The sequence below is a fragment of the Montipora foliosa genome, chromosome 9 (assembly GCF_036669935.1).
Source record: "Montipora foliosa isolate CH-2021 chromosome 9, ASM3666993v2, whole genome shotgun sequence".
Classification (NCBI taxonomy): Eukaryota; Metazoa; Cnidaria; class Anthozoa; order Scleractinia; family Acroporidae; genus Montipora; species Montipora foliosa.
Genome location: NC_090877.1, coordinates 25,783,699 through 25,800,582, shown reverse-complemented (window position 1 = coordinate 25,800,582; position 16,884 = coordinate 25,783,699). Strand labels below are relative to the sequence as shown.

General features: G+C 39.4%; 1 protein-coding gene across 1 annotated transcript in view; it reads right to left on the bottom strand.

Annotated features, from left to right (window-relative positions):
• Positions 1-477: 477 nt before the first annotated feature.
• The window catches only part of LOC137971195 (cytosolic phospholipase A2-like), a 24,210-nt gene continuing 7,803 nt past the window's right edge, over positions 478-16,884 (bottom strand). Inside the window, exons 6-18 of the mRNA XM_068817954.1 lie at positions 13,099-13,245; positions 11,674-11,789; positions 10,297-10,334; positions 9,799-9,934; positions 9,275-9,411; positions 8,764-8,989; positions 8,250-8,367; positions 7,267-7,404; positions 6,627-6,740; positions 5,980-6,240; positions 4,744-4,925; positions 2,179-2,368; positions 478-1,495 (exon numbers count right to left, since the gene is read on the bottom strand). Coding sequence (XP_068674055.1) covers positions 1,275-1,495; positions 2,179-2,368; positions 4,744-4,925; positions 5,980-6,240; positions 6,627-6,740; positions 7,267-7,404; positions 8,250-8,367; positions 8,764-8,989; positions 9,275-9,411; positions 9,799-9,934; positions 10,297-10,334; positions 11,674-11,789; positions 13,099-13,245 — 2,024 coding nt within the window. The 3' untranslated portion in view covers positions 478-1,274. The remainder of the gene's footprint in view (positions 1,496-2,178; positions 2,369-4,743; positions 4,926-5,979; positions 6,241-6,626; positions 6,741-7,266; positions 7,405-8,249; positions 8,368-8,763; positions 8,990-9,274; positions 9,412-9,798; positions 9,935-10,296; positions 10,335-11,673; positions 11,790-13,098; positions 13,246-16,884) is intronic.

Here is a 16,884-nt window from a genome sequence, read left to right as displayed (position 1 = left end):
TCCGATTTACTCGTGCAGCCAACTGTACAATAGAAAAATTAACGTAGCAGAAATCTCCCATAATGTTTTTCGCTGATTGTAACTTTTTATATTCGCGGTTCAAAATTTACGTTATTTTCATGTCGCAAATTTTGTGGCTGATGGCAAATTATTTTATTGTCGATCGACACTTTCTTCCTTCTGCTCTTTCTAAAAACTGTATATCAACATTTATTTACTTTTGCGTCAATATTTGTTTTGCATAAAGCAGGCTAACAAAATCTGCACCTTGCTTAGTTCGCCGCATTTTTTGGTCCTTTGTTTTTGACAGAAAGTCGTATATTTTGAGGACACCCATCCAAATACTAACCCCGCCGGAAAGGGATTAACTTCAGTGAAACTTTGTGTTGGAAAGCTATAAGAGGCTTGTGGTGATAGAGAAGTTGCAAGGGAACTTGAAAATTGTCAACATGTCAGCCTCGAGGCCAATGTTTCTCCATCCCCTTTTATTTTCTTCAATATTTCTGAGTTTAGTATTTTACTAGTAACCACATATCTTCTCAGGGAGCTATTTACCTAAGACATCTACTATGACAGTACAATTATATACGGTACCAAAACAATATCGTGTACTATTAGAACTACATATTACGCCATGACAACTTGAATCTCCCCGTGCCTATTTTTATTTCTTGTTCAAACATTCCGCCAGCGCACGCGTAAATGTTCTGGCTCTCCGATAGGTATCCATACCGAAAAAAGATGCTGGTTTTGCGAGAATTTGACATTTCACGCGATTCTACAGATACAAACGTAACGTAAGAACCGTGTCTGATCTTCTCGAGACGGAGGTCAGACACTGGGACGCCTAAAATGCTTAGTTGTAAACTTGATTGTGGTTCACGAGTGAAGTTGTCTTTCTGGCCTTTCTGTGGATGAATTCCAAGACCTACCCATGATGATAATAGCTTATTGTCATTTTAATGCAGTTGGTTAAAGATTATTTTCACGAATATTTTTGGGAAGACAGCCTTAATATTAGAGGCTTAGTAGTATGCAATTATGCAAAATTCTGCAACACCGCAATCAACACTCGAACTATCTACTCAAACACAATACACATGAACCTCGCCATGTCGTTCTCAATGACAAAGCTTTAAATGTGTGGAGGAAGTTATAGTGATAACTGTTTAATTGTTTTATGACAAGTTTAAAAGGAATCCCGAAAGTTGACTGAACGAATTCTGTTAAAGGATCCGACAGCACTGTGTGCATCTGGCTTCATTAGCATCCTTCTATTCCACTGCTAAGGGCTGCCGTCGTCTCTTTACGCCATCTGCTATGACATCTCGGATGGTGTGCTCTGCAAGCACTGTGTTGAACCCATTCAGCTTCTGCAGACGGTCAAATGACTTTTGTGGATAATGGAAGTTGAATGTGCTGTAATGATTGTCAGGATCTTCAAATACCGAGAAATCACCGAATTTCTTTTCTTCGTGGGTTTCGCGAGCAACCCCTAAAAGAAAACAAATCTTTGTCACTGTAATCCATCGTATCTCATAGCCTCGAGGTACCCTTATATGGACTTTTTATTGAATAATTCTGAGGCAACGATCATCGTTACAAGCGCCTCGCGGAGAAAAGTACGGGAAGGATTAAGGTTAATGAGCAGTTGCAATTAAACCTTCCACAAATTGTTTTCAAAATGGCACTCCTTTCGCCATCGAAGAACTCCTTCGAATATTTAATCATGAGTAGCTATTCTAAACAAGGATTCTGAAATGGAATTGACGTGGGTTAATACCTTTCCTCTTGGAAAAGAGGGTTTTCTTTGCCGATCGCCCGATAATTCGATGTTCTTTTGACATTGAGCATTTAACAATTATTGCAGGAGGCTGAATATGATATAAATAAAGAATCAAGATCGGAGGTCGGTAACACCCTCGTAGGTATGTATGACTTGATGTGATACATTCAATAAATATTCATGTTTCATTATTAATTAGTTTAAAATATTTGTACAGCTCTGGGAGACTAATTGTTTTCTGAGCTTTTCCAACAGTTCACAGTTAAATAACAGGGCGAGATGCGACGTCATTCAGCTAATAACTCCATCTTTGACTCATAAATTGACCAAAAACTGAAAAGCTTCACTAATAAATGTTTGTCGAAACTTCCCCTTGTCTTCGGCAAACTAACCTGGAAGTTTTTGATCCTTAAAAGTCTTATTGATGAGCACAAAGTGAACTATCACAGGACATGTAGGATCATCAGGGTCTGAGAACAAGTAAAACTCTTTCATTCCATACTTTTTATATTGTTCCTCAGCGTCAATGGGAGGAAATTTCAAATGGTTTTTTCTCGCCCATTTCTCTGCCAGCAAAAGCTCCTGTAAAATGAAAGGATTTTGCTTTCAATACTTGAAAATGTTCATTTTTAAACAAATAGCTTCCCCAAGCGCTAGATCTGAAACTTTTGGCAGCCTCTCAGCCATAACGAAAGGCAAACCTAAACCTACACTAGTGCTAACATGGTTTTCAAACAACGCTGCCTACAAAACTAGACATATTTAGTTGGAACACTTAGCGAATGGTCAGAATCATCGTGCTACAAGATCGTAGCTTATACCACATCCCCCTTCCCCCATTCAGGAAGGGGGAAATGGCGATGGGTGTTCCAACAAATGTGACGAGTATTGTAGCCTACCAAAAATATTAAGATGCTGGTTAACTTTTGACAAGGAGTTGAGATTTCGGTTGATTCTACCGCTGAGGGGCATAAACGTAACGTAAGAACCGTGCGTGCCTGGTCTTCTTGAGACAGAGGTGAGAGATGATTTCATGCAGACTGGAACGCCTAAATTGCTCTGTTGTAAACATGGCGGTTCACAGCACCAGTGAAGTCGTCTCTCTGGCCTTTCTGTGGACGAATTCCAGGACCTACCGATACAATTTGAGCATGTTTTGAAAGCTAAAAACTTTCAATCGATGCTGTATTTTGCCGGTAGGACTGGGTGGCTCCACACTCATAAGAAAATCTATGAAATGAGAATCGGGGGTCTTCCCTTGTCATGGAACGGCCGAATTACCTAGAATTCCTTTTGGGCATGAAGGAGGCAAGCGGAGACTGGTCCTCATCAAATGAGGAAAAAGTAGCGAGAAGATTTCTAGGCGGATACTAAGGAGTAGCCAAGGTGCGTGCTGTTAACGTAGACTTTTTATCATAGGAAATTCGGCCTGGCCTTAAGTAATTTCTTGTCAAAGGAACAGTATAATGTAAATGAGAGAGTAATGAGATTTATATTTGCGATTACCTGTCCTCTTACGTACCACTTAAGTCAAACTCTACATCTCTATGCAATAAGCGCATTCAAAATTTCCTTATATTATTGTATAAAAGTAGTTAAAGAAAGAAAAGGCTTGTCCTGCATATATGAAAAATACGTTTTCTCTCCCGTTCTCTTCTTATGCATGATGTTTGTGGACCTTACATTCTGTCCCTCAGTAAACCTAGAACAACCAGTTATGGTCTTAGTTCTTTTTCTTACGTATTAACTAAGTACGTTGCGAAATGCGCTACCTGATTTTTCCCGTACCACTGAGTTTACTGGTTTTAAACTAATCCAGGGCCGGATTTTGTACAGCGGCTTTTCGTTTTGATTAATATATCTGTAAATATTATTTTATATTTAGTTATGTATCTGTATATGTTATGTATGTCAGCTGTAATGTCTCGAAGATATTATCCTGAAATTCGAGATGAAATAGAGTTTTATGCATGCATGTATGTTACCTTTGGCAGGGCGCATGCATGCACTTTGTAATCTGCAACTCCAGTGCTTACCATATGACAGATAAAATGACTTTTCTCTTGAATATATAAGCCATCGAAATCTTAAGTTAAATTGTAATGACAAGGGCGGTTTGGAGCTGTGAGTAGGCGTGGGATTTGTCTCATATGGTTTAGGGGCCGACATATCCCTCCCTCAATGCCGAACCGGGAGGCGAGGGCGGTAGCAGAAAGCAGCGAAGGGCCAACTGCGTCCAAAAGCGATCGCACGGGCCGAAATCCCGAGATGACTCGTTTGGTACGACGCTCCAGCGCCACGTCTTGAGGTACTGCATATTTTTCTCGTCTAGTCTTCAAACATTCCGTCAGCGCATGCGTGCGTAAATGTTCAGCCTCTCCGATACCTACAATACTAGACATATTTAGTTGGAACACTTAGCGCATGGTCAGAATTATCGTGTTACAAGATCGTAGCTTATACCACATGCCCCTTCCCCCAATTCAATGTTGCGTGAGAATTTTTCGGGTGACTACTAGTAGTTGTGGAAATCAACATTGGAGGAAGGGGGAAACGGGGATGGATGTTCCAACAAATGTGACGAGTATTGTGCCTAGGTTAGTTTAACTAAAGTTTGCTTCGAGCAACGTTGATCCATCTGTTGTTTCCAAGTAGAAATACAACAGTCTTGCAAAGGCACGTTTCACCGGCTTAAACTGGACGTAAAAGAAAGGCGAACTGAGAACAAAAAACGTCCAGAAGCTTGTTGAAAAAGCAGCCTAAAGCAAGAAAGTTCTTTCGTTGTTGTTGTTGATGATGGTGATGATGATGATGATGTTACTGTTTCTATATACTGCCATTAATAGACTACCAGTATGTGGAATTGCCATAAAAAGTGACCACAGGCAGGTCGTTCGTCAAAGAATTGAAGCTTACAACTAAGAAATTGTAAGAATGGGGAAACTCAAGGTACTCACTGAGAAAGGCATCTCGTCATCTTTGTCTCGCGCGCTGAAGTCAAAGGAGAAAAAAATGTCCACGTCTCTTTCGGGTCTCAAGAGCGGTGTGTATGGAGAATTAAACACGAGTCCACTGTCTACCAAATAGATCCGCTTTGCTTGAAGACTCAATAGGTCAGCGGCTTCACTGACTTCTTCCACTTAAAAGAATCAAAAGGTAATGTGAATGTAGGTTACAACATCATCATCATCATCATTATAATATACGTAGAGCCGAGTGCTCTAATAACTGAGGAGTGAGAAAATCGATTCAAATTTAATATTGTTTTCTCTTTATGAGAGGGAAAAACCGTAGTACGGGGAGAAAAACCTCTTAGAGTAGAGCAAAGAGCAAACAAACTCAACTCGCTCACGACGGGGAGTTTGCTTCCGGGGCTGTAAAATGCTACTTGGGAAAAAAAGTAGTAATTAACCGTCGTTAAAGGGAATCTTCACTAAAACAAGAAAATACCTTTAAACCTCAGAAAATAATGTTTACAATTAAGGGTGCGTTCGATTGACCCTATTCCGGAATAAGAATACGTGGAATGTTGATTTAAAACGGTATGTCTGGCGTTTTGAAGCAACAAGGATAATAAAGATGTGTTTAAAATAGCATTTTAACAGGTGTTTGACAATTTCAATATGAATCTCCGTAAAAACGAAGGATTTCTAACTTCTATTCCATGTATTCCTATTCCGGAATACGGTCAATCGAACGCACCCTAAAAGTGTTCAAACGTTTTGCAATGAAATCGTTTGTATCCACAAAAAATGAATTTCGAAAACGCTTGTTTTGGCTTTCCAATTACCCGGGCGCCGCCATCCTGAATAATTGTGACGTATCGTGGTTGCCCTATTGTTTCAGAACAAACGCTCTTTGTGTCAGAACAATAGCGCAAACACGACACGTTAGAACGCTTTCAAACGCTTTCATTGCAGAAAGTTTAATAAACAATTTTAATTGTAAACATTACGTTCTGTGGTTTAAAGTCATTTTCTTGTTTTAGTGGAAGTTCCCTTTAAGACCATGACATGTATTGCGCACTTAATGACATGCCTGTTTCTGGGGGATACATTTTATCCCGAGAGACTCGATGCTTTCTTGACCAAACTTATGGCTTTTTTGTGAAGAAACAATTACTACTTGTTTTCCGCCTTATGATGCACACCAATGTTCCTTCTATTTCAAGGTTGGGTCTTCAATAGTCTCACCCGAATGGACTGGGGCAGTCAAGATCACTTGAAGTCCTCGCATAAAGTTGTGCACCAATCCTGCTCGGCCAGAGCGTGTTTTGAGAAAGGGAATTTTCTCCAAAATGGTCTCCGTTATTCTTCTCAAACATTTGTGATCCTTATCATCAACTTCAGTTAGTTCTTCTTCTGCTTTCCCATCTGTAACATCTAAATCTTCTTCTTCGTCACTGTGCTCCTCCTCTCGTGCGGGCAAGACATCTTCTGAATTAATCATACCATCTGCGAGGCGAAAACGCGAGATTGAGTTTAATCCTTCGAAAGCAATTATGATAGAGGGAAGAATAGAGATTGTGTTTTTCAAAGGGCTAGGAGTATATCAAGGAAATGGTTATCCATAGAGCACCTGCTCAAGTCTAAATTAAACATTTTTACTGATGAGAAGGTGAATAGTACTGTTTTTCAGAAGAATTTGTCCTTTCGTTTGACCGTTCAATTACTTTACCGTTCAAGTTATCTTTGCCAATCATTTTAAGTCAGATAAAGCATGACAAGTGTCATGCACATTTGCATTCAAATGAGCTTTTGCTCATTTGTAATATGTGGGTAAATAAAGTTACTTACTTACTTACTTAAGTGTAGTTAAAGTTTGCACGCTGAACACGTACCTAATTCTTGTCTCAAGTCACCCGCGTTACTCTTTCTCTTGTTAGTGTCATCAGGCAGTCTTCCCTCGTTGAGTACTCTTTGCAGGAGAATGGTGAATGCCCCGCCCCATATGCCTGGGTGGAGAGAAGAAAGGAAAACTAATTGAAGTCTATCCACGACAATGGTTGAAGCATTTAAAGCTATTCAGCAGTCAACATGGTTGAATGACAGAATTTTAAATAATTCGTCAAAGAAACAGGTCGCTCTTCGAATGTGCACCTAACTACGTCTTGTCTATTATCTTGTAGCAACAACGTCATTACAACCTGTCTACGAATAGAAGAAGTCTGGAAAATGCATTAAAGCTCACCCATTTAAGGGCAATAAGAAATTCTTGTAGGTCGTTTATTTGGTTTTTTTATGGGGCGCAGTATTTTTCTTCTCTGAACATCTAGACGTATGAACATGGCGACAAGAACCGTATCACAGGGACCCTGAAAGTCTCCAAGGTAATTTTCTTTTCCCGCCTTCGAATGTTCACTTTTCGGCAGTCGTGTTCAATGTTTACCCATTTACTTTTTCACTGAAACTTTCACTGAGTCTTCTTCCATTTTTTGATCAATAAAGATATCAGAATCCTTCTTTTGAATAGTGCAATACCTTGCAGGTAGGCAAGTGTGGGTTCAGGATACGGAGTTAAAAGCTTGCCACAGAAAAACTTGCTTCCAAAATGTTCAGTCTTCATAAAAGTGCCGTATTTGTCCATTCCTATCTCATAAGGGCTAAATTCCATCCATTCTGTGAATAAAGCAAAGTTCCCTCATCAGCTATTATCAGGTATTAGTATCAACCCTCTAGTGGACTAATGCAAATCCTGCATTTTGATTGGCTACGCTACTAGCGGACTATTAGTAATAGTCCTCGAGTAGCGAAAAGCGTGACGTTTCTTTCGTTTTATTCCCAAATAAATATTTCTTCAACTTGCATTTGCTAACTTTATTATTGCCTTTTCTGTCCGACTAGTTGGGTGATACTAAAACAATTAGACCCTTCGCCCTCAAGGACCACGGGTCAGTAACCCATTCGGCTTCGCCTCATGGTCAGAATAAAAATCGACACCAACTCGAGGTTTTTATTAAAAGATATTCACCTCCCCTTCGGCGAATAATTGTTAATTATCGACCGAGGCAGTCTTCCGGCAAACTGTCGCTATGACGTAGTTGAGGAGTTCGGAAGTATCTCTAAAAGCTGCTCTAAAAAATATGTGAAGGAAACTGAAACTATTTTTTAATCTGTAAGAGAAGGCTTGTGATCTCAGCTCATGCACCACTGGATATCTTGCGGGTAAAGTATGTTCTCAAGTTGAATCAGTTTTTACCTAGGTTAAATTAGTGATCCTCATTTTACATTTTACCTAGATTGAATACGCACTCAGATGAATTGAAAAAATGTTTTTGGAGCATAAATTAAGCCTAGAGAAAAATTAAGGTCAGGTTAGGATTAGTTTTGGTTTTATACATTGGTGTCCCATGCAAGGATTCCGCCCCCATTGTAGAAACAGCCTGCATGCTGTTTGCAGATTCATGTAAACGCAACGCTATATCTCTCTAACGATTTATATAAATTCTTTAAGATGGTCCCACCGCAGAATGTTTGTGCTGAGACATCTTTCTTCACATGGACACAGGTGTAGAGCGGCAAGGGGACCGCTGCGTCTTTCACGGCAACACGTTGGTCGCTAAGCTTTGAAACATCACTCCGCTTTAGGAGAAAAAAAGTATCATTAAGAGTTGCTAAGATTTTCGAGAAATTCACACAAACACTTGAAATCATCGGTGATAAAAAAGGGGGAAATAATAATGTTTTTGCCCAAGCAGGAATCGAACCGGGGCCATCGGCGTCTTAAAACATCGAAATACAATGGCACTAACCACCGAATTTCCCTTTTCCCCCCTCCCCCCCCCCCCCCCCCTACCTTTACACTCGTATCTCACTGTCTGCCTACATCATCCATGAGGTAAAAAGGGCTGAAGTAGCTATTTGCATGGCTAGGCTAAAGGACGTCCATCTTTAGGGCTCAATACAGGCGTGAAAACCTGTAAAATAAATGTCATTTCAAAATAACAACTAGACCAATTAAGATAAAACTGAACTTACATCTTTCAAAATTGTGTCCGAGATGAGATAACCAAAAAAATCAGTAAAACTGACAGGCTGGCCACATGACTTCTTCTTCAGAATGTCTTTGAGGCGATTACGAAGCCACGATGGATTCAACATCATCCTCAACCAGTTCTTCTCCACGTTTTTACCCAAATGTTCACCAATCTTCCTTGGATGACAATTTGGCCACTCGGGGTGAGAGTACAACGTGGAGAGATACCTGGAATATTAACACTATATAAGACGAAACACCATGGGTATTTTTGTACCGCTTGGCAAATCTCCACAATTGCTGTTCATAGCATCTAGTCCAAAATAAGGGATTTGTTAATTAACAAAGAATAAAATGCTTTTGCAGATCGAGAAACACTTTTCACAAGTTTGATACCGGCAAACCTCAATTTTGTTTGGGTGAGAGCTGTACCGTTGTATGGCCCACAAAAGATCCAGGCCCAATGGCTAAGGGTGTTGGAAAATTTAAACAAAAGAATGTCACTTAGCTTACCACGCTGAACCAGAGAGTCCTGCAGCATACATGGTGCAATCCAACAGACCCATGTCTTTAAGAGCACAGAATACTCCACTTAGAGATACCATAGCACGAAATCCACCCCCAGACCCCAGCACTGCGATATTGGGCACCTATAAATAAATGACATGTGAAATAAACTTTATAACTGAAGATATCCTGAAAGTCTTGTGAAAATTGACAATAAAAGTTAGCTATTTGTTGGAATAAAGGAATAATTAAGTGAATGAAGAGCGCGTGTTTAAGTCCAAGCGTATTTTCCGAATTAACTTAGTACAAATAGCAGAAATTAGTCTGAAGTAATTATTCGCGAAAATTAAGCTTAAAACTCGCCGGCTGAGCGCAGTTGATTTTGAAGCTGCCTCGCTCTGTCTCGAGTTTCTAAAATTTTCCATATAACAAGTACTCGGTCATGACAATGCATTTGGCGGACCCTTAGTTGTTCTTTTTTCCTCATTGCCCATTTGGAGAGAAATTTCCTTCCTCTATTTCCGTCTTACCTCATTCAAATTTTTTGGTCCATCATTACCTAGGAACTTCTTCATTGCTTCAAAAACTACTTGCTTTCTCTTCTGTATGAACTCCTTTTCCTCGTCACATAGATCCAAGCCGTATCGCAGGTCAAATGGTGCAATGCTACAAACAAGATTTCTGTGGGTTATTTGGGATCGGTTATTATTCTCTGTTCCCGTATTTAAAGTTAAGCTTTCATAAGAGCCAAATCGAGAGAACAAGGTGCCGTGTTGTAACACACCGAAGCTTGATTAGTCTGCATAAGCAAACTATTGCACACGGCAGAAAATTAAAAATGTACTTTCGCTTTGAAATCACTGCATGCATAAAGAGTCTCAAGCTTTTGATTTCAATAGCGCTGAAACTCTTTCATCTCGATACCAAAGCAACAAAAATAGATCCAGGCACTGATGTCACTATAGCTCCTGCAAAGACCCCTCCAAGATCAATTGTTAATTTGAAAAAAATTAGCTATTAACCCTTACCATGTTCCAACTTTCATTTCAACATCTACCTCTGAAAGCTAAAAGAACTTCATTTAATGCATAGCTGAGACAATATATTTGCCAAAAATTCGCAGTGGATATTTGTCGTGGTCTTAAAGTGTCGTTAATTAATCTTTACTTTTTCCACTTTACTTATTTATGCACCGATAAATTTAGCGGAATAAAAGAGAAAAAAAAGTTATAACCAGAGAACAGTGATTCTCACACTTAACTGGACAATTTGAGCAATTGTCTCTCATAGACAGCCAAAAGAATCAGGTGGCTTCAACGGGACTCGAACCCGCATGACCTCGACCTGCGAGGACAGTTTAAGCAGAGATCATGGGTTTGAATCCCGCCGAAGCCACCTGAATTTTTCGGGTATTTGCGTTCGACTAAGGAGAACGCGTCCTAATTTTGTTCAGATTGGGTGATTGTGTGGTCTTGCCGAATGAAATCGAGATTTCTCTCTGTAAGGGACATCAAAATAGCCTACGAAGATTCTTTTGTTGTTTGCAGGGGCGCCCTTGCGTGGATTCTCGCACGAGCAATGATGCTAGGTGAATATTGGTGAATAAAAACCGAGACGAAGTCGAGGTTTTTATTCCCCGATATTCACCGATCTTGAGGGGAATAATTCTTTTAATTAATTCATATAATTACATGCATGCATTTTTGTTAAAACAATAAATTGCTTCGTCTGTCACCTCGACAAAACTGCTTGCGGCCATTGTTAGTTTGGAGCAAAGGATTAAATAACGGAAAGAGCACGCTTCTGAATTCTATCCATGTAAATGACAAGATATTTGGGTAGATTGGCAAAAGCGAAATCTTCAGATTCTGGGGGAGGGGGGCCCTACAAGCGAAGAGTAAACTATAACAATATCATCTAAGTTGGCCCGTCATTTCTTGAGATTTCTCTAGGCGTAGGGCCGCCTGTTGGTCTTCTTAATAACGGAGATGCTTTATATGAATCTTTGGTAATTTAGACGCCGAGTATAGCTTCACAATATTCAACGATTTAACGTACTCAACGTACATTCCACCAGTAGCAATAGACTGCAACTTGCAACAGTTATAACGAAGACTATTATATGACCCATAATAGAGGAAGAATTTCAGGGTACGATTTCTGGCCTGAATATGTCAGGCTTCCTTGAAGCTGCTCAAGTTGGTAAATGAGCTGTGATAAATTGCTACACTCTCGTTGGGCCGTTGACAAAACTGAAACTTGCATCAATGGACCAATAATGTGCAATTGCCAAAGTGGTTTAATGCTGCTGTTATGATTCATGCTTTTGGCAATATGATTACCATTAGCTAGTGCATCGGTCACACCTTACGATGTGAACCCTATGTTGTGAAATAAGGAATTACCTTGCGGAATTTGAAAGTAAAAAAGTACGGTTTATCGAATTCTAGGTCGTTTAGTTCAAACGCCTCGGCATCCACCAAGTCATCCCTGAGCCTGTGTGAATCCATCAGCTTTAATTCTATAAATAATAAAAATATTGTAAAACCAAAAAACCACCAGACGTCTTCTTCCTTTCAAAATAATATAGGTGTTCGAAGAAATTACTCCTTGGCTTTCGTTTCATACGCCACTGTCGAAACAAACTCTTTACCAGGATTCATGTTCAAAATGTCCTTGAGCTCAATTTTGCGATGCTGGGACATGTATTTGCGATTCATCCATAATAGTCTAAAAGGTACTTTAATTTGGAGCAGGAACAAACTTAAGTTATATAATAATTTGATTGGTTCTCACCTTTGATAAAGGAACAGACTCATAGCTGACGTCATCATCAAAAACGTTTTAAAATTCTTATCATACAAAACAAATAGATTACATGTTGCCGTTCGTCTGTTCAGCAATAAACCACAGATGACTTCAAAATGTGGTAAGTACAAAAAGGTGGCACACGAGTTGATAGCCAATTGTGTCACTGATGTTCATGGAATCTATTTGTTAGTAATAGACCTTTTGCAACACACTGGTCTGATGATTAGTGATATTAAAGCTCGGACTTTGTAAATTCCAGAAATGGAAAGATCGTGTTTGCCTTAGCCAGAATACAAATTTTCAGTGAAATACCACTTGGAGTAAAGATTGTATGACCATGTTAAACACTCGAAAATTCCCCATACTTTTGTTTGCGACCGAAAAGCTTTTGCCCTCCAGTGTAATATTTCATAATTACGCCCCACAAGCTCAGATTCCTACTTTTACCATGGGTAAAAGAAGCAAGAATAAATGTGCAAGGGTGGAAATTTTCAGATTTCGTCTTTCGAAGGAAGAATTTTAAAGCGTTTTGAAAACTCAGAAAAATACAAGGATTTGTATGCAAATCATTGAAGCAGGCGTGACTGGGTAGCAAAGCGTCCTTTTAGCTTTTCCCATACAAATCCCTATAAATTCTTTCAACTATAACAAATCGACATGGTGGAATATTTCATAAAACCAACAGAATCATCGTGTTTATGAAAACAAGGTCACGTGACGAATTGTTACAAAAAAAAAAAACCTACACACAGCTCATTTGGTGTCAACTACTGCCAAACCAGCGTGCATTTCTTGAACGGAGTGGGTTTGCTTTAATTAATGAGTGTGACGACTGTAATTTTTTTCTTTTTTCGATTGCTGCTCAACATTTTGGAAGCATGAAAATCATGCACAATGCTGATTTGAATCACAATGACTAAAGACCCCTTTTTAGTTTTATTCGGTGAAAGGCCGAAACTTGTTCCGATCTTTTATAACCACCTAGAATTACTAAAAACAACATATACTATTGAACTTACCTAGCGTGTTTTTAAAATTTGGATCAAGATGGAACTGGAACTCTTCTTCCCATACTGGGTTTGGATTGTTTTTTATCGCTTTGGTTCGTTTTTTACCATTTGGAGCAGTCCTGATGTACAACTTGACATACGGATCTGGAGGGTCAACTGGAAGAAAAAAGTAAGTATGCCATTTCTCTCCATGCAGTAAGCCAGTCAGCGAATTGGGAAATGTGAAAGGGTCGTAGGTGTCCAGACGGCCAGACAACCACTTAGTTTCTCGGAGAGTGGTCATGACCTTTTAGTGATGTTAGTCAGAGAGTCCGTCAGTCAAAGTCAGCCGGTCTGTCATGTCAGACATGCTATTTAGTCACTCACTCATTCAGTCAAGTTATGCCGCTCGGGTGCGAGGTAACGTACAAAGCCCAAATTTAATTGTAAAAAGGAAAGAACACCACAAATTATCAAAATTAACCGGAATCGGCACATAACCCGGAATATCATGGATATCCTAAAACATGGAATGGTATACTCAGATATCAAACATGCAAACACTGAATCACCACGGGAAAAGGGGGAGGATGGGGGGAGGAGCAGTGTTTCGTAATGTCTCCCACTTGGCTCAATCCAACACAAACTGCATCCGAAGATGGTGGGTTAACTCCCATTGTAGGGAAAGGTACTCATTAATGTCAAGTCTTTCTCAAACCGAGTGTCAATGGCCCAATTCCAAGGTCTACTCGCCTTGAAGAATGATAACAGAAGAAGAGATAAAGATCTTGTACACATTTAGGATACCATAAGGCAAGGACGAGTCAGCAACTCCCACTGAAGAGGGGGACCATTTATACTCGTTTTGTTAGAGTCTACAATTCCCTGCGCAATAAAGACGAAGCAGGAAACAGGAGATGCATATGTTACGTATATGACAATCAACAAGCAAGAGGGTGGGTGCATACTTCCATGCCAAAGATGAACAATCAATGGTCTTCGGGGAGATTTAGAAGCCATCCACTAACTATCACATTTAGCTAAATAAAATTGTTGTTGTTGGTGTTGTTGAGAAGCTGGAGGCTTTCATGCGGGGAAAGACCAAATCATTCAATCTGTACAGCTTTGATAAATGCAGTAAACCTTTGGCTTACCGACATGGATGCTGGTAAACTTAATGGTAGTGTCTTTATAGATTTAAAGAAAGCCTCTGACTGTCACGGTAGACCATAACATCTTACTACGTAAACTTTCTTGTTACTGTGTCAATGGCAATGCTCTTCAGTTGCTTAAATCATATTTGATTGATAAAACACAAAGTTCTTACGTAAATGGAGTCTTATCCACTAAACAATATCATGTGGAATTCCCCGAGTACTATACTTGGGCCATTTTTATTTAGAATTTATGTAAACGATTTCCCAAAATGTCTAAAACATACAACACCTGGAATGTTTGCCAATGATACGTATATAACCATAGGCTCATGAGGATGTATCCACGATTAAATGTTCCTTAAATAGTGATTTAGCTGCAGTACATGATCATGACTGGCTTAAGACAAACAAATTGAGTTGCAATACCCCCAAACCAAGTTATATGACTATTGGTTCTCGTCAAAACTTGACAAAAGTTAAATTCATGAATTTAAAGTTGGATGATAGGCCAATTGAACGTAAACCTTCTATCAAGTTATTCGGAGTTCATATTGGTGAAATGCTAACCTGGGATGATCAGATCAAACATATTTCATCTAAAGTTTCGAAAGGTTTGCGAATGTTGTATTTAGCTAGAAAACTAACTGACAATGATCAAGAGACTCTTAATTAAGACAATTTACTATTCACTTGTACAACCTTACTTTGATTATTGTGATGTTGTATGGAGTGACTGCTCCAAAGCACGTCACTGCTAAAAAATTACAAAAGTTACAAAATAGAACAGCACGGATTATTACTAGGGCTATTTACTCTATTCGATCATTAGCAGTGCTAAATTCTTTAGAGTGGTCTAACTTAGAAGAAAGAGAGAACAGGCACTTGTTAATTACGATGTTTAAAGTATCCAACAATAATAACTGTCCGACGTATTTTCAGGAGAATTTTCATAGAACCTCTGAAGTTCACAGTTATAACTTGAGGGGTTCCAGCTATGACCTCCAATTACCGCTACCTAAAACGAATTTTCTTAAACGTTCTTTCTCTTATTATCGAGGTGCAATGGCTTGGAACCAACTGTCAAGTCAAATACGTGAGATAAGGGATCTTGCAATATCCTACTGGACACATTTTACATTGCTACTGCACGTTTTTACATGGCTTGTTTCGTATTATTATATAGTAAATTACGATTGTTGCTAATTATTGCTACTGTTTAAATTTCCTTGACATTGAATATTTTTTTAGCGCTAAGTTATACCTAGTTTATTGGTCGTATTAACATTTATATCTCAGTTGTAATTTTTGTAATTTTTAACATTTATATCTTGTAATATCTTGTAATTCTTACACGGCATGTCTGAAAACCAGCTTGCTGAGCCATTTACTGTATTTTTAATAAAGTTGATTGAATGATTGATTGATTTATTTATTGATTGAAACCATTTATTTTGTATTCCCTGTTGGCGAGGCTGACACCTTTTGCATCACGGCAGGTGTTTTACACTGTTGCGCTTTAATTATTTAGATATACATAATTGATTAACAACTAATCAAATATAGTATTATACCCCCCCCCCCCCCCCGAACGAATAAGACTGACATAAACTAAATTTGGTGACGATTTCGTCCTCGTCTCTGACCTGTAACAAGAAGAATAATCGCGTATAGGTTTGGAATACGAATGCAAACAGGTGAGCTGGCTCAAAGTTGAATGCAGTAAAAGCTTAAACAAATGACTTTCAACATTGAAGGGGGAAGAACAACATCTAAACTTGATTGTTCGGAACTAGCCCTTGTTGGCGACTTTAAAAATATGCCAGCTAGTAGCTCACAATTAGACATAAAGTAGATATGGAACTTTCATACGGGCTCAACCGACGTCTCATCGTGTTGACAGTGGAATAAATTCTCAGGAAAAAACTGGACACAAACCGGACTTCGGGCCGAGGGAACAAGAAGAGACGGTTATTAGACTAGAACACTAAAAATTCCTTACTCCTCTATGAAGGAATCACGTCAATAGACTTTAAATGGCTGGTCATAGGATAAGGCACATGGATTTGTCTGTGAATAGGTTGGTCCTGTGGGAGCTAAAGCAAGCCGAGTTTCGAGAGGGGGACGAGGTCATAAATGCGAACATACTTCAACTCCTAACAGAAAGGACATTGGCTTGTCTCCTCGAAGAAATTAAAAGCATCCATGTCCGCAAGTAGTGTGTGGCATGTCATTGCGGTCCGAGGAAAACTGAAAGGGACGGTGTGTCTGTTAGCCAGTAAGCCAGTTTATCAGTCCTAATTAGCCAGTCAGTTCGTTATGTCCAATATAAATGTTAGTCATTCAGAGATGTAGGATATAAAGGGAATGACTATTCTGCCTTTGCGGACCAATAGGTCTTTAGTGAAATCTGTCACGCGATAAGCTAGTGCGTCTACAATTGATTCATCATTTCATCCGCAGACAGAAAGCCTGACAGAGCTGAGTTGGCCACTCAAAGAAAAGATCAAAGGGATGCTGTGGGAGGGGGCGGGGGAGGAAATTCGCCGGGGAGCTTAGATTCAAGCGGGGAAGACGATTCTCAGTTAAACGTAAAACTAAGCTGTCTTTACGCGGTATGAGACTGATAATATCCCGTTCCAAAGTTCGACTTCCGATAGAA